This window comes from Equus caballus, chromosome 1 (genome assembly GCF_041296265.1).
Source record: "Equus caballus isolate H_3958 breed thoroughbred chromosome 1, TB-T2T, whole genome shotgun sequence".
Lineage (NCBI taxonomy): Eukaryota > Metazoa > Chordata > Mammalia > Perissodactyla > Equidae > Equus > Equus caballus.
Window position 1 is genome coordinate 67289948 of NC_091684.1, and position 23673 is coordinate 67313620.

The window sequence follows — 23673 nt, forward strand, 5'->3', positions numbered from 1 at the left end:
TTTTCTTGGAAGCATGTAGAGGGCTATATGTTAGGATGTGGGTGTTCCAATGTGGTTGGGTATGGCAGGGAGTGGTGTTTAGGTGTTTTTGTTTGTTCTGCGTGGGTTAGTGGCTTGTGTGTGTCTCTGTGTCAGGGGAAGAGGTTCCCTATTCTCTCTGGGCCCCTACTCACTGAAGAAGTGGCTCAGTGTCTAAAATAGCCTTGTCACCAGTCTGTCCCCTGGGTGGCCTCTGAAGGCCATTGCTCTCTTAGTCAGCCTGTCTGTGGATTCTGCTCCTCTGACCTTCAAAAGGATAGGGTGGGCGTTGGGGCACCACGGGCCCCAGGACAGGCATGGAGGTGGGGATTGCAGGATGGGGCCAGCAGGGCAGGTGGGCAGAGGTGGGTGCTGGGGCTGCATCAGACTTTGCGGGTGGAGGGTCTGTCTCCATTGGCCAAGGAACAAGGGCAGGGCCAGGACTTCCAGGAGAGGGGCTCCTGCCTCCATCCTCATCCACTGCCATCCTGCCATTCTCCTCCCCACTCCTGCACCCACTTCCTTGTTCCCTGCCTGCCACCCTGGAAATGCTGCCTGTGCATTGGAGTGTCCACGCCCCACCCTGTAACATCCCTCGGGCTGCATCTTTCCTGTGGCCTGCAGAGGGCAGCAGTGAACTCAGGAGGCCTGCAGGCGGTCCCCTGGGGCCTGGTCACCAGCTGCAGCCACACAGGAAAGTGCCCCCTAACCGTGAGCCCCCCACCTCCCCCACCCGTCCCTTCCTGCACTTTCAATGCATGTGGCATTTTATTCTTTTTTTTTTTCTTCTCCCGTTGAAGGTCTGTTCCTCTTTCCAGATGGGTCCCACCCAGGCGTATAACAGCCAATTCATGAACCAGCCCGGGCCGCGGGGGCCTGCCTCCATGGGGGGCAGCATGAATCCCGCAAGCATGGCGGCTGGCATGACACCCTCGGGAATGAGTGGTCCTCCCATGGGCATGAACCAGCCCAGGCCGCCCGGCATCAGCCCCTTTGGCACACACGGGCAGCGGATGCCCCAGCAGACCTACCCGGGCCCCCGGCCCCAGTCCCTTCCCATTCAAAGCATAAAGAGGCCCTACCCAGGAGAGGTGAGTGTAACAGCAGGCAGGTGGTGGGCAGGGTGGGAGGTGGGGGTACCTGGGGCTTGAAGACACAAGTGCTGTGGGCAGTACCTTGGAAAGAGCATGGATTGACCGTCGGAAAACCTGGGCCAAAAGGCAGAGCCTCAGGAGTCAGGTGCTCGTGGGTTTAAGACCAGCTCTGCCATTCCCAGCTGGGAGACCTTGAGAAGTCACATCATCTCCATGAGTCTCAGGCGTTTTGTTTGTGAAAGGCAGTGACAATGCAGCCCGCCTCCTAGGGCTGCTTGGGAGACTTGAAGAAGAAGATGTACATGGGCCTGTGTGGCCGGGCACGCAGCACGCAGTAGCTCTGAGTGTTCTCTCTTGTCTTGATACGGACACTAGCTGGGTGACTTTGGGTAAGGAACTAAACCTCCTTGGGTCCACATTCCTTACACCCACATGAGGGCTTCTCACTTCCAAGAATGAGAGACGAGACAAAACCCTGTAAATATCTAAAGGCTGTGCATGTCAGAGAAGTGACTGGAAGGCAGACAGAGTGTTTCTTAGGGCTCGTCACCTGCTCTGTTGGGAGGAATGCTGCCCATTGGGCTGCGTAGCCATCTCAGCCCAGGGATCGGTGAAGATTTAGGGAAGTGAAACCCATACCTCCTGTCCTTCGGGAACTGAGACCAACAGGAAAGATAAGGTCTAAGCAGGATCCCACAAGGGAATGATGCACACTGGGGTGTATGGAACTCAACAGAGGTCAGAGAAGGAGGAATTCCTGGAGGGGGTGTCACGAGGCTTTCAGTAAGCACTTAGAAAACAAGTTGGCAGCAAGTGGCCTCTCTGGGTACCTGGGTAAGGATTTAGTTCACCTGCAGAAGACACAGGAACCCCAGAATGCTGGCCCGGCACACACTCCTCAGGAGCCTGCCCTGATTCCTCGACCAGACAAGGCCCCTTCCAGAGCGTTTTCTCCGAGTGCTCTGCTTGTACACCTGTTCTCAGATCGACCTCCCCATCCTTGTCTCGGAACTGTGGCCTTCAACTTGGGTTTACAGTGGGTTTAGAGCCCGAAGACCTTAAGTTCCTCAAAGGTCTGTGTGACTCCTGTTAGAATCCACCCTAGCTGGGGCTCGAAGGTGGCTTGGCCACTGATGGAGGTGCCCTGAGTCCAGAAGGGGAGAGGTCAGGGACCTCCTCAAACACCCAGGAACCTGGGTCAAGCCCTGACACTATATCGCAACAGTGCAAGTGGCCAGTTCTTCAGCACTGACACAGACATTGCGTGTCCTCGGCCATTTACCCCCAGCTCCATCCTTCATTTGTTGAGGAAGTATCTATTAAGGGCCTTTCTTTGCCAGGCGCTGGGACATAGCTGTCTCCTGGGCCTCTGAGCCTAGAGGACGGGAGAGACAGTTAATAGACAAGGACTTTCAACAGACAGGGAGGAAGAAACCACTGACTCCATAGGATGTAGTGGCCTGGGGTGTCTGGGTGGCAGGTGGCCCTGAGGGTCACCTGATCTTACAGATGGGGAAGTGACTGGAGAGTGCAGATGGGTGTAAGCAGGAGTAACTCGTATCACTGTGTAGATCTCCAGGGACAGCGATCCCTTCTCTCCCTGGAGCCGTCTCCTCTTCTCTCTCAATTATCTCTCCCTAGAGGGGTTGTCTTGTCCCTTCACCAGCCTGCTTCTTCCGACCTCTGCACAGATGTTCTGCTCAGTGTGGGGTACATGGACAGTGCCTCCCAGATTCAGCCTCACAATGCAGGGGTGGAGGAAGAGGGTCGCCCTTCTGGAAGTGTATCCTGTTGTCTGTGTTCCTCTGTCACATACCAAGCACTAGGAGAGATGCAAAGGGGGCTTTAGAGTCTGCCACCTCATAATGATAGGAAAGGGGCTCTGAAAGTGCTCTCAGAGTTCAGGCAACATGGAGCTTCAAGCAAGACAGCTTCGTGGGGAGATGGCCAGGAGCTGGACAGGCCAAATGTGATGTCCCTGGATGTCAGGGCAGGAGGGGCCCGGCATCATCGGGTTGAGCCTCTCCCCCTTCTAGGTGGGGAGGGCGTTTTGTGGGTGGAAAACAGTGGGGGCAAAGGAGGGGAAGTAGATGGGGCAGTCCAGGCATTCTGGTGAACAGCTTAACTCCGCAGCGCTGATGACCTTTCTCCTCTCCTTTCTCTGCCACCTCAGCCCAACTATGGAAACCAGCAATATGGACCAAACAGCCAGTTCCCCACCCAGCCAGGCCAGTACCCCACCCCCAACCCCCCACGGCCACTCACGTCTCCCAACTACCCTGGGCAAAGGATGCCTAGCCAGCCAAGTACGGGGCAGTACCCACCCCCCACGGTCAACATGGGGCAATATTACAAGGTGAGTCCCGCCACCCCACAGGCCCCTTCCCTCCTCACCACCTCACATCCCTACCCCAACCTGTGACATCCAGGCCCTGTGTGTCCCCTGAAGTCACCAAGGGCAGGCAGAGATTTCTGGATATGTTATATGCTCAGAGCTATGCGTGTGGTAGCCAAAATGTCAGATTACCTTTTCTTGGTTCCTATCCTCATGGGGCTCAGACAATGGTTTTCCTTCTCCTTTTACTATTTATGGCGCATACAAGATAGTAATAATAAAGGGAAATACATTCTTTAAAAAAAAACCACCCACCTGAATATATTAACATTTTATTCTGAACCTTGTCTCTCTACATGCATGCGGGCATCAACATGTTATATAGCTGTTGTTACTACTGTAACTTTGAATCTGTTTTTTTCACTAGACATGAAATCTTAAGCATGTTACTTATTGCTACAGAGTCTCTGTGATTTTCACTCTTAATGGCCACCTGACGCTCCACTGAGATACTTGCTCCTTACTTTATCATCCCTTTCTGTTAGGCATTTGGGTTGTTGCTGATTTTTCACTTTTGAAATAACACTATGATGAATATTTTCAGGCACTGTTTCCTTCTTTGGGCTTATGATAAAGTGCATTCTTGGGAGTGAAGACTCTGGAAATATTTTACATTTATTTGTCAAGAACTCATGCCAATTTACGTGACCACCTGCCATGTGGGTTTACTATTTTTGCTCCAGCTTCACACTAGGTGTTTCTATTTTTTAAACTCTTTTGCTGGATTACTAGCTGTGGACAGGGAGAGGCAAAACGCTGTCCCCAGGAGGTGACCTGTTCTGTCCCTTTCCTGCTCCCCACCCCAGCACTGGGCAGGCCTCTTCAGCATCCCCTGTCCTCCCAGCAGATTTTCATTTCAGGGGAGAGAGTGGGCTTCTGGAAGCTTTTCTGCCTTCCATTCACAGCATTGTTTATCTTGTTTTAACAGCCAGAGCAGTTTAATGGACAAAATAACACCTTCTCGGGAAGCAGCTACAGTAACTACAGCCAAGGGAACGTCAATAGGGTATGTTCCTGATTTCGTCTTACGGATTACGACCCACGTGTACTTGTGTGTCCAAGAGGCCTCATTGTTCCCTCCCCAGCCTCTCTGGACATTAGTAGGGCCCAGGTGGGGGGTTAATTCCCAGGTCCTCTGTTGTGGGGCACAGATGGCTGGACAGAGAATACACATCTCTGGGTGGCTGGGCCAGGGACAAGTGTGGACCTGGCCAGTCCTGGAAGACAGCAAAGTATGGATTAAGAGAGGAAGGGAGAGGGGCTCCTAGGAGCAAACTGCCTCTTGATGCTGCAGGCCCGACTCCATCTGGGCCGTGCTGGTGTAGGGTAGGGTGTGATGTAGGTAGCAGGGGACCTGGGCTCAATCCCAGCTCTCCTCTCCTTCCCAGATTATATTAGACCATCACCCTAAGTCTATGTCCCCATTTATCAAATGGGCAGGGGACCCTGCACCCCCGCATGGCACCATGACCCAAGGGAAGGGTAGGGAGGCCCATTGCAGGCCTTCTGTCTCCCAATGGGGGCAGAGGGCTGAGTGCCAGCCAGGATGGAGGGATGGCTTTCCCTGGGGGGCTCTCTTCATTTAGGGGAGGCAGGGCCATAGCCTTAGACCCTGGGATGGGGGGGTGTATGCCTACAGCCATGGCCCCTTCTGTCCCTGTGACCCTATAACCTATCTGTGGTTTCTCTTTCCTCCAGCCTCCCAGGCCAGTTCCTGTGGCAAATTACCCCCACTCACCTGTTCCAGGGAACCCCACGCCCCCCATGACTCCTGGGAGCAGCATCCCCCCATATCTGTCCCCCAGCCAAGATGTTAAACCCCCCTTCCCACCTGACATCAAGCCAAATATGAGCGCTCTGCCACCACCCCCAGGTGAGTGCCCCACTGTCTCCCTTCTTCTATCTGGCCAGCTCTGGGCAGCTCCACATAGGGCCCTGCAGCAGGAGCCAGGGGACTTGGAAGACAGACTCCCTGTGGGGGCTGGGCATGTGGAAAGGGCAGGAGGGCTTGAAAGCAGGTAAGCCCCACCCAGAAGGGAAATTTGAGACTGGGCTGCCAGCAGGCCTCCCTACCACCTGCCTGAGCAGCTGGAGGCTGGGAGGAAGCGCAGCTGTCAGCTGTGGAAAGGGGCTGGGAGAAGGATCCTGGGGCTTCCAGAGCAGGGAGCAGATAGGGGCAAGAGGGGATGCAGAGCTGGGATGAGTGGGATGTGGAACGCAGGGGTGGTCGTGATGGGCTCCCTGGTGTTAACAGCTTCTATTGCCCTGTTAACACACATGCCTGTGTGTTCCTCTGAGTGTGCAGCCAAGGGTGTGTGTGTGTCGTGTGGGTGAGTAAGCCCCACGCATGGCCCTGGCACCCATGCTTCTGGGTGCCCGTGGTGGCCACAGGCATGTGGCTCACCTACTCCTCCCCTGACCCAGCCAACCACAACGACGAACTGCGGCTCACATTCCCTGTGCGGGATGGCGTAGTGCTGGAGCCCTTCCGCCTCGAGCACAACCTGGCCGTCAGCAACCATGTCTTTCATCTGCGGCCCACGGTCCACCAGACACTGATGTGGAGGTGAGTGTCAGGCTCAATCCCAGCTCTCCTCTCACAGGCCCGAGCCAGGTGAAGGAGGTCCCTGGTGGTGACATCCCTCGGCCCAGGCACCCTAGTCAGGTGCCTGCCACCTTCACCTGTTCGGCATCGTTGACTGGGCCTTGCCCTGTGCAAAGCCCTGGGGATGTCATGGGGAACCTGCAGACACTGGGGAGACAGACAGGCAGTCTCAGCATAGTGGCCCAAGCTCGGGGACTCAGCTGTCACTCACCCTAGTCACTCACCCTGAGTTAGTAGTCAGGGACAACTTCCCGGAGAAAAAGGTGGCTGGCTGAGACCTAAAGCCTGAGAAGGAGTGTTCTAGCAGAGGCCTTGAGTTAGCAAAGGGGAAGCTGAATGTGGCTTGTTGTGGGAAGAGGCAGGAATGTAGAGAGGTTAGGCTGGAGTGGGAGCAGGGCTGGGTCAAGTTGAACCAGCAAGCCCTGCAGATTGCAAGGGGCTGGCCAGCAGGGCTACTGCTCAAACATCTGGACACGCTGAGGTGCAGGGTTTGCAGGTCCCCTGCTGGGCCAGGCCCTGTGTTCCCCACCTTCTACACCTGATCTCCTTTGATCTTGTGAGTGAGCAGTACTTGCCCCATTGACAATGAGGAAACTGAAGCCAGAGAGCTTGATTCACTTAGGGGAGTTCTTACAGCTAGTGTGGGGCTGAGCTGGGACTTGGCCCCAGGTCACTGGGTGCCAGAACCCGTTAATGTCTCCACCTTCAGTCCTTCCTCCTCAGGCAGGACTCATCACGTGCCTGTGACTAGAGCCCCTCAGTTGCCCAGTGAGCACCTTGAGGGCACAAGATGGGTCTGAGCTGGGCATGTGCACATGCATGCTTACACACACAGCTGGTATGTTGCCTCAGCCTCGCCGAGCAGGCCGTGGAGAGGATTGGAGATAGAGCTGGGGTGGGCGTGAGAGCTTGAGGGTCAGACACTCAGGCAGGAGGGTGGGGAGACCCCTGTGCAGGGTCCTGCTTACCTACCCCTCCTTACCTGTGAGTGCCCTCACCTGGGAGGCCTCCTGTGGCCCTGGTTGCTGGCCTTGCTTGGTTTTCGTGCATACGTGGTCACTGCTGGGTTCATGGGGACTCCTTCAGGGCTGTGTCCTCGGGGCCCACCTCGGGGGGGACTAGCCAGACTTGGCCTTGGCCTGGGGCCCTTCTTCCAGCTGTTGTCTGAGAATGGGCATAACCAGCCTCCCAATTGGTCTCATGAAATTAGCGTGTGTCTTTTTGTCTCTCTTTGTATGGGTGGGTGGGAGGGGGCCAGGGGAGATTGTTGCCGGAGCTGTGGGATGTGGCTGGGGTGAGCCGTATGTGGGCCATATGGGGGATTTGGGTTGTCGGGCTGGGTTTTGATGGAGATGTGGGCAGGGTGAGAGAGGAGAGTTCGAGAAGGCTGGAAGAGCAGTCGCAGCCGAGAATGGGATCCTGAGAGACTCGTGAGGCTGTGGAGATTAAGGGGTGTGTGGCCTGGCCAGGCGTCATCAAGGCCACAGGCAGTCCCCCTAGCAGAGCCGACCTGAGCCTCACCCTCACCCCCAGATCTGACCTGGAGCTGCAGTTCAAGTGCTACCACCACGAGGACCGGCAGATGAACACCAACTGGCCAGCCTCTGTGCAGGTCAGCGTGAACGCCACGCCCCTCACCATTGAGCGTGGTGACAACAAGACCTCTCACAAGCCCCTGCACCTCAAGCACGTGTGCCAGCCAGGCCGCAACACCATCCAGATCACCGTCACGGCCTGCTGCTGCGTGAGTGTGCCGGGCAGGGCTGAGGGCACCGCGTGGGAACCTGAGGTCTTCGCCCCCTCTAGTCCTCAGCCTGGTCCTTGGGTCTCTGTCCCTATCCCCACAGCCACCGAAGTGGTCTTCAGAAGCACGTTCCAGAAACATGCAGTGGTCCTCCAGGGCTGTGGAATAAAGCAAACTGGGGTGGGCCTCCAAAGACACTGAGCTCTGGCCTTAAGTATGGCTTTGTCCCTCTTATACCACAGCCTCCGTGCCATCCGCACACTCGCCTCCACTTACTCCTGTAGCCCATCCTGGGCACTCCGCCACCCGTGTCCACCACCACCTTCCACTGGTGAAGTTCTGTGTGTTCCTCAAAGCTCGCCTCTGTTCTGGCCTCGTTCACAAGAAACGTTTATATTCTAATCACCTTTTCCCCTAGACCCAACTCCACCAAGTGTGGGGTTAGCTCTCCCTTCCTCACCCACCTATGGCCTTAGAATCATGTGCATGACTGTGATATGAGACTACGACTGAGCCGTGCTCCTGTCCCACAGAGATCAGGGCCTTGCACACAGGGCTTGCTGGGGGTCCTGCATGGAAGGAGAGTTCCTGTCTCACTCTGCTGGCCTCTCTGGGGACACAGATCCTACCCTTATGAACATAGGGGCAGTGAGGCCACCAGGAGTTAGGAGTCACAGGACAGGGGATGGTGTCAGAGTGAAGAGTCTGGGGGGCTTGTTGGGGTGTGCAGTCTTGGAAAGCTTCCTGAAGGAGTAAAGACCAGGGACGCTATCCTCTGGCAGGAAGGATGAAGGACACATGATGGGGAGCAGTGGTGAGTGAGGTTAGGAGGCAAGGTGGGCTGTAGTCCTGATGCTCAGTATCCCATAACCCCATCCCAGGGGTGTTTCAGTGTCATAGTCTTGTAGGCCTAGAGCAGAGGCAGCTATCCCTGGGTGGTGACCCCAGCCCGCATCCCCAGACTCATAGGTCCCTGGGCACATCATGGGCTTTGAGGGCTCTTTCCCAGGTCCTGGGGGACCTGCCCCTAGAGTAGCATCACTGTGAACATGGACCCTTTCCTGCCCTTGGCCTCTAGGGGCCTTCGGGCACAGGACAGCCTAGGCCTGCAGAGGCTTCAGGTGGGGCAGGGTGATGAGGACCGTGGGGCAGAGACTGAGCGTCAACTCTTTCTCGGCAGTCCCACCTCTTCGTGCTGCAGCTGGTCCACCGGCCCTCTGTGCGCTCCGTGCTGCAAGGCCTCCTCAAGAAACGCCTCCTGCCTGCAGAGCACTGCATCACAAAAAGTGAGTGGGACACAGGAGCAAAGAACCAGCCCCCACCCCACTGTATGTGGGTGGCTAGGAAGTGGTCACCGTCCACCCGGGACCGACCTTTAGCCCCATGCGCAACACACTGGGCCCTGAGTCTTCCTTGGCACCAGCCCTCACCCCTGACTCATACCCCTCCATCCAGGGCTTTGGGGATGATAAGAGGAGCACAGTACTGCAAGACCTAGTGGGAATTCTGACTTGTCTGCATAGGACATGAGGCAGATTAAAACAAAATGCCGTGATATAGACAGGCCAGACAGGCTTCCTGGAGTAGATGATCACCTGGAAGGATGGGAGGAACTGACAAGGGGTGTGTTCACTGAGACGGAGGCACGGGGTGGATTCCAGACTGGCCTCCCAACCCGACAGCTTGTACCTAAAGTCTAGAGGGAGGGACTTGCTCAGTCCACTCCTTTGGAGGAGACACCCAGAGGACGACTCTTGGTGGTGGGGAGCACCATGCAGGGAGGTGACCACTGCTTCGCCTTTGATTGTGCTTCTTCACATTACCTCCTGAGCCCTAGAATCCTGCCAGGCAGTTGTCTATTCCCATTGCAGAATTAAGTGCAAAAGCACCTAAGGGCCCTCTGCACTGACCCAGAAAATCAGTGGAGAAGTGCTGGACTAGATTTCTGCAAGTTTTGTGGAAAGTCCCCTTCCTAGTGAAAGCGAAGCCCGTTCTGCCTCTAAGCAGCCACCTGCAGGGGCACATGTACTCTATATGCATGGCACCTGAGAGCCGCTATTCCAGAGAGCTGGGCCTCCCGAGCGCCCCTTTGACCAGACCAGGGTGTGCTGAAGTTATTCACAGGACCTCCCAGGGTTTGAGGGGCTGGAGAACCAGGGTGAGTTTCGGCCACATGAGGACGTGGGAGGCGTGTGCAGGATGGCCCTGCCTCCTTATCCACCTGTGCCCCCCCCCACCCCCCAGTCAAGCGGAATTTCAGCAGCGTGGCTGCCTCATCAGGCAACACGACCCTCAACGGAGAGGATGGTGTGGAGCAGACAGCCATCAAGGTGTCTCTGAAGTGCCCCATCACATTCCGGCGCATCCAGCTGCCTGCTCGAGGCCATGACTGCAAGCACGTCCAGGTGAGTGGTCCCAGCAGGCACAACTGTGGGGGAGCTATCTAGAGTGTGAGTGGGATGGCGAGGGGTTAGGCAGAGGGAGCAGCAGGGCCTGTCTCTGACCCCTGAAGGAGGTCTTAGCCCTCAGCGGCAGATTTCACTCTCTCCAGCTATCATTTGTCCTTTGAGCATCTTTTCTTGCTCAGGGCTACATTCCTAGGGGGCAACAGAACCAAATTTAGACAGTCCCTACCCTAGCAGGTGGCAGATGCCTGCTGGAAACCCCACACATACGGCCAGGGCTGGTTCAGCACCTGAGAACAGGGACCCCTCTGCCTGGTCTCTGCTCTGTCCCAGGGCCTTGCCCTGAGTAGATGCTGAGGAAATGGGTAGGATGCGTGTCACAGTCTAGGTGGCTACAACAGAGCAAATCCGGGCAACCCAGGGTAGGCCAGATTCATTAGATAGGGGCTTGGTCAGAGAAGGAATCTCAGAAGAGGGGCACAAGAAGCCATCCCTGGGGAGGCTGGGCGTGAGCATGCAGGCTGGGCTGGGAGGCAGAGGAAGTTGGGGGCCAGGCTGAGCAAACCCTCAGCCCCACTGTCACATGCACCTGGCCCTGAGGGCCTGTAGCGGGCAGGAGCCTCCCTCCCACCCTCCCTCACTCTGGGAGAACGTTGCAGGAAGGTGCATCGAAGCACTATCTGGTTGGTTTATTTGCTGACACACATTGATGAACTGGATTGGATATGTTCTCATTGCCTGGGCTGGGCTGATGGGAAGGCCTGAGTCCATACTGCCCCCAGCCTCAGTGAGCGGGTCTCTCATGGGGCAGGATCAGTGAAGGACGGCTGCGGGGGCATCAGGAAGGCTTCTTGGAGGACATAGGCAGTGGTCACCTGGGGCACTGGGGTGGTATGAGGAGGACTGGGCAGAAGCGTGGCAGGGAGTCGGCTGCAAGTCAGCATAATCATCACCCCACCCAACAACCAGCCCACCACCTGTCTCCCTCCCTAGTGGGAGGTCTTCATTAGGGTCCCAGAGACAGGACTGCTTGCATCTAGGAGGTTTCTGCCAGTCCTGGTCTCATCTGTCTGTCTGTCTGTCTCTCTACCTCCACAGTGCTTCGACTTAGAGTCGTACCTGCAGCTGAATTGTGAGAGAGGGACCTGGAGATGTCCTGTGTGCAAGTGAGTGACGCCCACCCCAGCAGGAGCTTCCTCACCTCCACTGGCCTCCTCTGGCCCTGCTCTTTGGGGTCCAGCCCCTCCACCTGCCCTGAAGCAAAGAGAGAATGCAAACACAGCAGAGGCACTCAGGGGGCTGTGCACGGTCCCTCTGTGTCAAGCTGTTACAGGGTTACCCTCTCCTGTCAGTGCCTCCAGCAGTAACCAGCAGCAGGGACAGGGTCTCGTTGACACAATGGGGAGGGGTTTGCTCTGGCACCCCCTAGGGTCCAGGAGCAAAGGTCAAGCCCTCCTCTCTCCTTTTCCAGTAAAACTGCTTTGCTCGAGGGCCTGGAGGTGGATCAGTACATGTGGGGCATCCTGAACGCCATCCAACAGTAAGTGGGCCTTCCTAGCTAGGGGCACATGGGGTGGGGGCGGGAACCCTGGCCTGGATTGGATGAGGTGAGCACGTGGACATCCCTGATACCCTCTCCCCTCTCCAGGCTGGCAGACCACTTGCCCATCTCTCTCACTTCTCTGTGACTGTGCCTGGGGGCAAATGAACTTTACAGAAAGGACCAACTTCAGCCAGTGCAGGAACCTGATAGTGCCCCCAACAGCCACTTCCTGGGTGGGAGGCCTTGGGAGCAGTTGACCTATGCCAGCCACTTGCTTTTCCTAGCCACAGTCTCCCCATCTCTCAAAAGATGGGAAACTTTCCCACACCTCTGTCATATGCAGAGCATCGTGAAAATGGAGGCAGGGGGCCTGGGCAAGGACACCTCAGTGTCTCTCCAAGCTGCAGGCTCTAGTGTCCAAAGCCCCACGCCCCAGAACCTCAGTTCTGCCCTCTCGCTCCCCCAGCTCCGAGTTTGAAGAGGTCACCATCGACCCCACATGCAGCTGGCGGCCAGTGCCCATCAAGTCGGACCTACACATTAAGGATGACCCTGATGGTATTCCCTCCAAGCGGTTCAAGACCATGAGTCCCAGCCAGATGATCATGCCCAATGTCATGGAGATGATCGCAGCTCTGGGCCCCGGCCCGTCCCCCTACCCACTCCCGCCTCCGCCTGGGGGCACCAACTCCAGTGACTACAGTAGCCAAGGTGGGTGATGCCGAACCAAGAGGGAGGCAGCAGGGCAGCCCCAAGTCCCAGTGGGGGCACAGGATTTCTGGGCTGATGGTGGCAGGTGCAGGGGGGTGTGGTCTGAAGAGGCAGAGGTAATTCACATTCCCAAAAAACCATGCCACATCACTGGACTTGAGGGTAGCGTGTCCCATGCAGCGCCATCCACCCCTCAGTCCACCGACCTAGTTCCATCCATCCCTGAGGGTTGGCACCCGGCTGGAAAGGTATGAGTGAGGAGCTGCCCCAGCAGCCAGCCTCCTGCCTCCCCACCCTGCCCAGCCACCTCTCCTGACAGCTCCTTGAGTCCGGCAGGCAGGTGCCAAGCCAAGTGGCTTCAGAGCCTGCTTTGCTGGGGACACAACTGCCACCTCTTCCCAGCCCGAATGTTCCCTGGGGCCGCTAGCAGAGAATACTCCCACTTGGAGTTCTTGGCCCTCCCATGTTTCTCTCTGACGTCTATATTGTCCTTGTCCCCGCAACTCTTCCACCCTCCCAGGGACAGAGTCCAGGGGCCTAGAGCTCCACCATTTGGCCGCCAAGGTCACCATCAGTGGCCTCTTACTCTCCCTGCTGCCCCGACCAAGCTTCATCCCTACTGCCCTCGGTTCCTAGAAAGTACCCACCCACCTCAAACACAGGATGCAACTCACCAACAGGATCCCTGCTCTTAGGGACCCAGGGCTCCTAGAGGATTAGAGACCTAGAGAGGTTAGCCCATCTAGCCAGAGTCCACAGGATACCGAGGGCCCCGGCTTTGCAGCATGCTGATGCTCTGACCCTTGCTATGGCCACGTGCTGGAGGGAGCAGTGGCCATGGAGGCCAGATAGATGGCTTCTAATGGTTGAGTCCAGTGCAGCTTTCTTCACGGACTTGGCAGATTCTGACCTCCCGCTCTGGGCCTGGGTTAAAGGGCAGCCATCCAGGGGGCTAACTCAGCAGATCCTGAGGAAGGCTCAGACTTGGGCCTCATTCCATGTCCTCCTCCACTGCAGGAACCTGGCCCACCTGTTCTCCCACTCTGCCCTTCCTCGCAGCTGTAGAACAGCACGTGCCCTGTTGTGTTGAGGCCACGGAAAAGGCTGCATCACTGCCCCATTGTACAGCTCAGAGGTCTGAGGCTGCAGGAGCCAACTCAGCCTCGCAGGAGGACAGGACCTGGTTCTTAATTTAGACACTTCCTGACCCCCGGAGGCAGCTGTCTTCCCTCTGGGTGATGACACCCCCCATTCCCTGCCATCTTGTTCCCTCCCAGGCAACAACTACCAGGGCCATGGCAACTTTGACTTCCCCCACGGGAACCCCAGTGGGACGTCCATGAATGACTTCATGCATGGGCCCCCCCAGCTCTCCCACCCCCCGGACATGCCCAACAACATGGCCGCCCTCGAGAAGCCCCTCAGTCACCCCATGCAGGAAACTGTGAGTACCTCTTCCTCGCCTCTACGTGGGGCTGACGGGGGTGGAGGGCTCACCCTGGGACCTTTCTGATAGTTTGCCTAGTTCCCTCCCAGGCAAAGGGGAGGACTGAGAATTGGGTCTGGGGGCTCAGAAGGAAGTGAGAGGCCTGACGGAGGCTGGGTCATGGCCCAGCGGTGTCCTTGGACTTGGCTGTTTCACCCAGGACATTGAATTCTGAGGAGAAGGGGGAAGCTTCAGTCTCCTCCCTGCACACACACTCTGTGCATACACATGCATGTGTGCACACCCACTACATATGCCCCCATACACCCCTATACACCCACCACGTACACACACACCCCCACTCACCTTCTCCCCTACTTTCACTCACTCTTACACTACCTCACTGTAGCCCTAGCCATCTAGAATTTTGTCCCATACCCAGGCACTTTACGTCCCAGGGGTCTGAATCTTGCAAACAGAAATGTTGGGAAGGCTACGTATTCTGAGTGTTCCCTTCTCATCCTGTTTCACATTTATTAACACATACACTGTGTTGCTGAGAAAGCTCCTTGCGGGTAAGGTGTCCTGTGCCGTCCAGAGGCCTCCCCTTCCTGAGGCCCCAATGGCGGTGGTAGAAGGCCTCGCTGCCCGCAAGTCCTCATCTAATGGGCGATGGATGATTCCACTCCATTTAGCAGATGATTCCTGAGCCAGTGCTCCAGGCTGGGCCTTGTGCCAGGTGTAAGCAAGACAGATACAGGCCTTGTGCTAATGGAGCAAAAGTCCTGGCCGTGCCTGGATGGAAGAAAGTGTTGGAGTTTTGGGGAAACTGAGACTGAAGTCTGAGGCCTCAGTTACTCTGTCTGTCCCTGGTTTCTCACCTTAGGTGGAGGGTAGGGGCAGTCACTGAAGGCCTGGGCCACGCCAGCCAGAGAGAAGGGTCCAGGGCTCCCACCAGTGACTGACAGCAGGGTTGGGTGGGCCTACACCAGAAGGTGCCACTCCATACTCTCTCATCCTCCATCACATGGCCGGAAGGAAGGGGCCTCTGGATTGTTCCGCATGAAATTGCCTCTGGCACTGGATCAGGAGCTGCCTGTGGGCCTGAGCCACCTGATTCTCAGCAAGAGTGACTATTAACCAAAAGGACTCACTCTAGGTGAGGAGCACTGTAGCAACTTTGCCATGGGACCCCAGGATGCCAAGTTAGAAATAGCTGCTTTCATGGGGCTTCAGCCATATTTTTGCAAGTTACTTTCTGTCCCACGGGGCTTCCAACTTCTAGGGGCCTCTCTCCTGGCCCCCTTTCCCCAGTCCTGCTCCTCAGGATCTCAGCATTCCACACCCAGATCATACCCTGCACATACTCACGGAACTCATCCTGAGCCCTCACAATTCCCAAAGCTGGAAAATGACAGATGGATGCCATGTACTTCCTGTGTCCAACAAGGCTTTCTCCTGCCTTGTTAGCTGCCGCCAGGATTCTTTGCAGAGGAACCTAAACTCAGAAGTTGACTTCACAGCCCCCCCAGGGTACTCCCCAGATAGGCATTGTCCTTCCCCATTTCTGGTCTCTCTCTAGACAGCAACTGGACTCAGAAGTCCAGCTATGCAAGGTGGAGTAGTGGAGTCACTGATAAACTTCCCCCACACCTGCCCAGCCAGAGCAGCCTGGACCCCAGCTGAGCACATGACCAGGAAGGGTTCCCATGTGCCTGGGGAGTCGGGGAGGGCCCCACCCAGACACTGATTCACCCAAGGACACCTCCCAACCAGGTGACAGGTTGACAGGTATTTCAGCAGATCCCAGAGAGCACCTGTTCCTTAGAGCCCTGGGACATTCCAGCAAGATGTCAGGGCTAAGGGTGTCAGATCCAGGGACTGCCTGTCCTCAGTGGGCTGCCCCAGGAGTATGGAGCCCCTCCCTGCTTCCTGCCCCTTGCCACCCAGAATGGACACTGTAGGGCATCCACAGGCATGGGAGGGAGTCAGAAGCTGGCCTCATACTGACAGCTGTGGTGGCCATTCTTCCCGTCTCTCCTGGTCCTTCTTACCTCATGTGCATCCCACACATGGTCTCCTAGGGTCACCAATCCCACTGTTGTGCAGTCATCCCCCATTCAGGGCCCAGGCTGGAGGGGCACTGTGCTGTGTCGGGCCACCTGGACTATGAGCAGAGGTCAGCCCACAGCAAGGCCTGAGGAATAGCACTTAGGAGAAATGGGAGGGGGAACTAGAGTTTGGAGAAGATCATGGATAGTATGGCTGCCATTTCCAAACCCAGAAAGGAAGAAAGTGTAAATGTCTCTGTGTGGCCCAGAAGACAGTGTGGGCAGGAGGGTACTAAAAGACCAAGGAGACATTTGGTCACTGGGCTGCCCGTTCCAATGAGCGGCCTGGCAAGTCGGTGAGCTCCCCTTCATTAGCAGAGTGCAGGAGGGGCTGGGGGGGTCTGTCAGAGATGCTGGTAATAGCGTGAGGGCCTGGACTCGGCCTTTCTCTCTGAGGTCTGAGCTCTGAAGGAGGACCTGCTTAGAGCAGCAAACAGACGAGCAGGGGCAGTTGAAATCTCACCCACACACAGCCCCCGTGTGTCAGTGCATAGGCACATGTAGGGCGTGGGTTCTCTGGTTCATCTGTTAGAGAAGCACAACCTGCCCCAGCCTCAGCGAGGCATGCCCTCCATGCACCCTTGGGCTCTGGGAGGCATGGAGGTGCCTGCATTCTTCAGTACCATGTGAGTGCAGCCTGTAGCTGCCTAGGTGGGTGGTCAGGAGGAAGGGTCTGGCAGTACTGAGAAGCCCCTTTGACTTCGGCTCAATTGCACCCTACCCTGGGCAGCAGGCAGGGTTTGCACCAAGGCCCTGGCTGCCACCACCTCGGGCTCTCAAAAGGAAGCTTCGTGCCCAGCATGGCCCCCTGCCCAGGGCCCACTGGTGGGGCTCAGACCCACTCCTGAGCTGCACGCCTGCCCCATGCTGTCTGTCCGTGTCTGCTCTCCACTGCCCTGGCCCTCAGGGGCCTGCACCACGCTGCCAGCAGCACCCCTTCCGCTTCCCCACTCCCTGGAAACATGCCCATTTTGCTTCTCCATTCTGCCCTCGCTGTTGTTCATTGTGATGGTGTCTGGGCTGGAGAGGCAGAGGGGCTCTCAGTGTTTGTGCTTGTCTCAGAGCCCCTGGCTGCCTCCCTCCCAGCCCACGTGGCCTCAAAGGCCCTCTCCCCTGCCATCCTCTCCACAGCCTCCCTGACTGGTGGTTTTTGGGGAGGACTTTTTGCTTCTCCACAAAAAAAAAAAAGCATTCAGCTTTGTAAAGGGGGGTTTGTTTTGGGGGTTTGTTATTTTCCTGGTTTTGTTTGGTTTTCATTTCTCCAGGCATCTCGTCGCTGTACCTCGTCACCTCACCTTTCTTTTCTCCTGCTCTCTCCTCCTCCACAGATGCCACACGCTGGCAGTTCTGACCAGCCCCATCCCTCCATACAACAAGGTTTGCACGTCCCACACCCCAGCAGCCAGGCAGGGCCTCCATTACATCACAGTGGGGCTCCTCCTCCTCCTTCCCAGCCTCCCCGGCAACCGCCACAGGCCGCTCCCAGCAACCATCCACACAGCGACCTGACCTTTAACCCCTCCTCAGCCTTAGAGGGTCAGGCCGGAGCACAGGGAGCATCAGACATGCCGGAGCCTTCGCTGGATGTAAGTTGGGGCTGCCACTTGCCTTGGCCTGGGGCTAGGCCTGGCACTGGGACCTGCCCAAGAGCAGGGGTGGGTATTGAGGGCTTGAGACCCAGGGTGGAGGAGGTACAGCTATGAGGGGGTGGGTGGTGGGTGGGCCCATCCAGCCTCCCCTGGCTCCAGAACCAGGGAACCCCACAATGGGGAAGCCTCACCAAGGGTCTGAGCGTCCCCTCCCCACTCTGCTGGCCCCTGCCCCCTCGTCCCCTTGGCTACAGTCCTGCAGCCAAGCCCTGCCTCGCCTTCCACCCAAACCCTCAGAGTTCTTCTGGGCCCAGGTTCTGGAGGCAGCACAAGAGGGTCCTTGCCCTTCTTCCCCCCAGCCCCACCCCTGCCCTCTCCCCCAACACTGAGCTTGCCATCTCCGTGTCTGCCCCACTCTCTAGCCCAAGGCAAGGGAAGGGCTGGAGTGACAGGGTCCCTCTGTCTCACTGGTGTTTGTCTGTCTTTAGTTTCTTGTCCGTGTGTTGTCCATTCCCTGTGCTTCTGCTTGCTCCATCGCTCACTCTGAGAAAGGCCCCTGTGTGGGTGAAGTAGGATTATCCTTGGGTCATGCGAGGGGGTTACTGAGGTGGAAGTGGGCAGCTGAGATTCATGAGTCTCCCACCTTCAGACCTGAATGATTTGGAAGGTGGAGTGAGGGGGATGCTCTGAATGATGGGTGCTGGGCAGCTGGCCAGGGCTAGCCAGGAAGGGACACAGCATTTGCCCCTCCCATCCCACACCCCTAGGCTCTAGATTCCCAGAGAGGAGGCCTGGCCTCTCTTTAGCCACTCCTGTCCTTCACATCGCAGCCTTGCTGTCACCCTCAGCCCCAGTGTTGGAGTCTTTGTGGTGAATGGGGTTTACTCAGCTTTGTGGCCATCTTGGATTCTTACCCAAATCTCCTCCCCAGACAAGGCCAGTGGGGGTGCTTTTAGGTTCATGAGGACCCCTCATGTGACAGAACAACTCCAGAGACCTCACAGTAGAGGGTAGGGACTGTCTGCAGCCTCTGCCCAGGGGGCGCAGGGAAGGGCAGTGCTGGTAGCCAGCCACGGGCTCACCAAGGAGTGGTGAGCTCTTGGGAGAGGTCCAGGGTAGTGGGAGCTACAGGGACCGCCGGGCCTTATGTGCAAAGCCATGTGGTTTCTCCTGGGAGGCCCAAGTGACCCACAGCTTCTCACACAGGGTCTCAGGGAGCCAGAGGAACACTGTGATCAAGAGGAAGCCCCTTGACCCGCTATGAGCTTTCCCAGCTGGTGGGCTGGGGAATTCTCTCTCCCAGGCTTAAAATAAGCATGAGTGTGCCCTAGACTGGCACAGTGGCCTGTTTGGGGACAGCTGGCACTATTATTCCCCTGTTGGGACCAGAATTCTGCGAGGCAGGTAGAGGGCAAATGAACGGGCCTGGGGCTGCCCCTCACCCTGGGCCACCCTGGCCCTCAGCTGACACCTCATCTGGGCTTCTGTACTCTTTTCCAGCTCCTTCCAGAACTCACAAATCCCGACGAGCTCCTCTCATACCTGGACCCCCCCGACCTGCCAAGCAATAGTAACGATGACCTCCTCTCTCTCTTTGAGAACAACTGAAGCCCACCCCTCCGTCGGGGCCATACCCCCTACTCTGCCTCCTTCCCTGTCTGTCCCACACACACTTTCCCGCTGGGAGCCTGTGCCCTCCGACCGCCCCTTCTGCGGCCTTCTCAGAGCAAGGGGGCGGGAGGGTGCGCTGTGAAGGCTGTGTGGATTGGGAGCCCACGCCCAGAGCAGGCCCTGAAGAAGACCCTTGTCATGGGGAGCTGGCCTCCTGAGAGGCATACGCTGACGACGGCTTCCTGGTCCCTCTGTGTGTGCTGATTCCAAAAGACCCCGTGCCCCCCAGGTTCTACCAGTTTCTAAACTGTGACCCTGCCTCCCTACTTCCTGGCCCAGAGCCTCCTTCAAGTGACTGTGCGCCTGAGAGAAGGCCCCCCCGAGACCCAGGCGGGCCCTGAGCCTTGGAGGAGCAGTGACGGTTGACGGCAGTGAGAATGGTCTGCCCACCACCACCACCACCCACCACAGAAAAGCACAAACCTCTGGGAAAGAGAACTCTCTCATGGGCCAAGGACATCACTTTGACCCCTGACCTCTAAGCCAAGATAACCCTGTAAATACTCTCTCTCAGAAAGCAGAGAAAAAGGACAAGATTCTGCATTCGAGAGAGGGTGTGCCATTCCTGCTTGGGGATGGGTGGGAAAGGGGATCAGGGCCTCCTCAGAGCCAGGGCAATGCAGCAAGATGGCTTCGGGACCTTTGGACTGAGGCCAGGGCCCGGCTTTGAGGGGCAGAGGAAGAGAGAGCCCACCTGACATTACTGTGCCCTTAGTCAGGGGGCGAGGGATGCCTCCAGCCAGAGTCGAATGGGAACGGCAACTTAGAACTTTGCTCCAAGCCACCCCGTTTTTAAACACAACTTAAAGCTATGAAGTCATCTGGAGAAAAGGAATGTTGGACTTGGACAGCAAGCAAACCGTTTCTCTCCATTTGTTCTGTTTCCTTCTTCCTGCTCCCTCACCTCTCCAAGACTGTTACTAGGGACACCCACTTCCCTCTGTCCCAGCTCCCCTTTGTACACCTAGACGGCAAGGTAGGATGGTGGGAAGGCAGGGGAGATGTGGGCTCAGGCGCATGCAAGGGCATAGCAGCAGGACCCAGGCATCAGCATGTCTCCTGCCCCCTTGTCCATCTGTCTCTGCTCAAGGCTGCCCCCAGCCCTGGCCCAGTCAGGCATCACATGTGCTGGGATGGACCCAAGAGCATCCTGTGGTGTTTGTGGCTGCCTCAGATGCCCCACCTGGCTGGCAGCCTTTCCCTCCCTCTGTATCCCTCTGCCCTCGAAAGCTCACCCCACACTCCTGCTCGCTCAGGCAGAGGCAGCCTCTGGTTTTCCCTCCACTGCTTGGCTCCATCTGGCCTGCTGTTCTTGGAGTCTCCTGGGTAGCTTGTGTGTCTCTTTTGTTTCAGGCTCGTCCGTGCTCCCCTAAGCCGCATGGCCTGTGCTGCTGCTGGGCTGTCGGGTCACTTGAGTCACATCTGTAAAATCATTGCCCCCTTTTCCACTGCTGCCTGGGGCCTCTCCTGCTCTCCCATTCACTGTCCGTGTTCTCAGTCTCCGTCTCCCTCTCTGTGGCGGGTGGTCCCCAGCACTCCTCTGGATTTGACCAGAACGGTGACCCCAGCTGTTGACCTCCAGTCACCGTACCAGACGGCCAGCACAAGGTTTTCTGTAGGACAGCTGCCATTGTCACCCCCACGCCCCGCTTTTTTCCTTTGTCCTATTGTCAAGGTTTTTTCAAACAGTGTGGTGTTCAGTATGCAAATCAATTATTTTAAGAATTGCTTTTGTAAATATCTTTGTGAATATTTTAGTATCGTCTTTGATAATATTCAACATTTTCATGACCTGGTTATAGCCTTTGCTGGTGTTTTTAAAATACCTTGACTCAATGACAAAAACAGAGTCTTTTTTTAAAAAAATAACAAACAAAAACAAAAAAGCAACCAGGGCTGTTTGTACAGATGATGGGGCAAAGAGCGTGGGTGGCTGTGCCGTGACTCAGGAGACCAGGCCGGCCACTGTTTGGAGCCATCCCCAGTCGGCTGGTGGGGACAAAATGATGCCAGGTAGCATGTGGCCATCCTTGCTCAGTGGCCGATAGCCCCGGCAGGTGGTCACACTGTGTCGGGCCATCTGGGAATGTTCCGCCCAAACTGACTGACAGATGCCTTCCTTAGAAGTTCCTGCTTCCTGTCGTGCTACTTTGTCCCAGAAAGGCCTGGGGTCCTCCTGGTTCTTACCGGGAGTCCCCACTCTGCTCGCTGACCTACTCCCAGCTTTCTGGTGCAGAGGGTCAATATGCTCCCCACAGCCCAGGTGCCAGGAGCCATGGGCTGGGCACCTGAGGCAGGTTTCCTGGGCCCCCTCGCAAGCGAGCCTCCACCAGCAAGTTCGGCAAAGAGCTTTCCTGAACCGTGGTGCCTGAAGCCCATGCTCTGGGGGTGCACTCTTCCAGAGTGATTTTGGCCAGGGGGTGAGGGAGGCATGAAGGCGTCCAGGGCTGGAACAAGCCCCAGCTGGTGACAGATTCAGGTGACAACAGCCTCCCCAAGCAGGGTCGGTTCTGAACTCTGGGGAGATGCTTCCCTGATCCTTTCGGACAACTACTTGGAGCCATAAGTAACCTCAGCAAAAACGAGGCCTCAGCAAACCACTTCTCCATGACGAGCATCCACCCCAGCCATAGGCATATGCCTGTTGCCTCTCCACTGGGTGGGTAGGGCGCCGGCCGGCAGGCAGGAAGGCCCAAGTACAGGCAATCACCCCATCTTGGTTTGAAGCTTTACCCAGGTATGTTCCCTGTAGCCATTTTATTTTTTTTTTAAGAAACTTCTAATCATTTCTCCCTAATGGAAGCCCTAACCCCCCAGAGAGCTACACATCTGCTCCCTCTGCCTGACCCATCCAGATAGGGCGACGTCAGCATCAGAGACTCAAGGGACGTGTGTACATATGTAAATGAGAAATAGAGACATGTTAACAGATGCATTCATTTTCCTTGGAATGTGTATTGTTTTTATTTTATGGAACAAAACAAAAAAAAAAAGGCTTGAACTCCATCTTAACATGGAAAAACTAGATCCTGTTCGTTAGCGTCTGTGAGGTCGGTCTCTCCACATTTGTCTCACTCATGTAAGATACTCTGACCCTGTGTGCAAAGGAGCTTTTGTTCTGTTTTGTTGTTATTTTACCTACATGTACTATTTAGCTTCAGTGTACTAGTCCTGCCACCTGTGTATTTTTAGGGTGCTATGGAAATAATGAAAAGAAACGGGGATTTCAGAAGAAAATTGTAATCAAATTCATACTTTGTATAATTTTTGATATCATGACTGCAGGTGATTCACACATACCCATAAACACACCCACAGTGCAGCCTGAAGTAACTCCCACAGAAACCGTCGTCGTCTTTGTACATGTATGTACAATGCAACCATTTCATACTTCAAACTGGTCAGAAAACTAATTGTGATTTCTAGTCTTGCAAAGCTGTATGTAGTTAGATGATGTGACAACTTCTAATATTTATCTAATAAATATGTATTCAGATGAAACCTGTATATTAGGTGTTCATGTGGTTATTTTGTATTTAAAGATCAAATTATTTGACTATTGCTAGACATTTCTATACTCTGTTGTAACACTGAGGTATCTCATTTGCCCATGTTAATTTTTTTCTAAATAAATTGACAAAAATGAAGGTTTGGCGAATTAGCTATTTTGTGAATGTCAAGGAGTGATTGGGGTGTCTTTGATTTTGCTTTTAAACCACCACCCCTGCCCGATCACCTTGCAAAAAAAGCAAGCACACACGCAGTCAGGTGGTCTGGGTGTGGGCCTGAAGAAGCCCCTGCCGCGGTGTCTCTGAAAGAGGACCTAGGGCAGGTTAGTGTTCAGAGTCCAGTGTCCTAGCCTCCTCCTGGTGGGACCCCAGTCTCCAGCAGGCCCTCCTCCTGGCGGTGGGACAGACAGGCAGGGAAAGGGGGCTTGAACAAGGCCAGGCCCTATAGGGGGGTGCTGAGGCCTCAGGCCATGTGTGACGCAGGGAGGGTGTGTGATGCTGGCGGGTCTTTGATAAAAAAGACCGCAAGCTCCCTGTGGATTTTCTGAGTTTAAGGAACAGCCCTAGAGGGTACTGTCCAAACCATTCTAGAATGAAGAACTGGAACCATCGCTAGTTCTTCACAGAACCTGGAGTGTTGACTCTGCCACTCTCCCCGTTGCTTGTCTCTCTGGCCACCTCACTTCTCAGCACCCCTGCCTTGCTCCCCTCTATGGAAACCTTGGGTTTCCTCTTCTCCATGACTGCAGTTTACGTGGGGTTCTGGTGCTATGACCCCTCCCCAGGCCACAGTTCTTACAACCTCAGCACTGGCACAAACTGCCCTTCCTGTGTCACCTCTGCAAGTTTGGG

General features: G+C 56.0%; 1 protein-coding gene and 1 long non-coding RNA gene across 41 annotated transcripts in view; one reads left to right on the forward strand and one right to left on the reverse strand.

The window, feature by feature from the left end:
* The window catches only part of ZMIZ1 (zinc finger MIZ-type containing 1), a 238649-nt gene extending 215690 nt beyond the window's left edge, over window positions 1-22959 (forward strand). For 14 of the 40 annotated variants that reach the window (XM_005602517.4, XM_070227935.1, XM_005602515.4 and 11 more), the window contains 14 exons: window positions 819-1109; window positions 3286-3468; window positions 4436-4513; window positions 5206-5380; window positions 5932-6073; window positions 7646-7856; window positions 9037-9142; window positions 10101-10261; window positions 11360-11427; window positions 11733-11801; window positions 12271-12515; window positions 13793-13959; window positions 17381-17638; window positions 19142-22959. In XM_005602517.4, coding sequence (XP_005602574.1) covers window positions 819-1109; window positions 3286-3468; window positions 4436-4513; window positions 5206-5380; window positions 5932-6073; window positions 7646-7856; window positions 9037-9142; window positions 10101-10261; window positions 11360-11427; window positions 11733-11801; window positions 12271-12515; window positions 13793-13959; window positions 17381-17638; window positions 19142-19249 — 2262 coding nt within the window. In that variant the 3' untranslated portion in view covers window positions 19250-22959. Of the gene's footprint in view, window positions 1-818; window positions 1110-3285; window positions 3469-4435; window positions 4514-5205; window positions 5381-5931; window positions 6074-7645; window positions 7857-9036; window positions 9143-10100; window positions 10262-11359; window positions 11428-11732; window positions 11802-12270; window positions 12516-13792; window positions 13960-14979; window positions 15101-17380; window positions 17639-19141 lie in introns of all 40 variants that reach the window. The other 26 variants (XM_070227972.1, XM_070227967.1, XM_070227965.1 and 23 more) reach the window with 6 other exon arrangements.
* On the reverse strand, window positions 14442-17437 carry LOC111774374 (uncharacterized). The gene is made up of 5 exons (XR_011423476.1): window positions 17348-17437; window positions 15996-16151; window positions 15313-15425; window positions 14823-15045; window positions 14442-14736 (listed from the first exon to the last, which is right to left on the reverse strand). It is a non-coding gene; the product is annotated as an uncharacterized lncRNA (long non-coding RNA).
* Window positions 22960-23673: the final 714 nt, after the last annotated feature.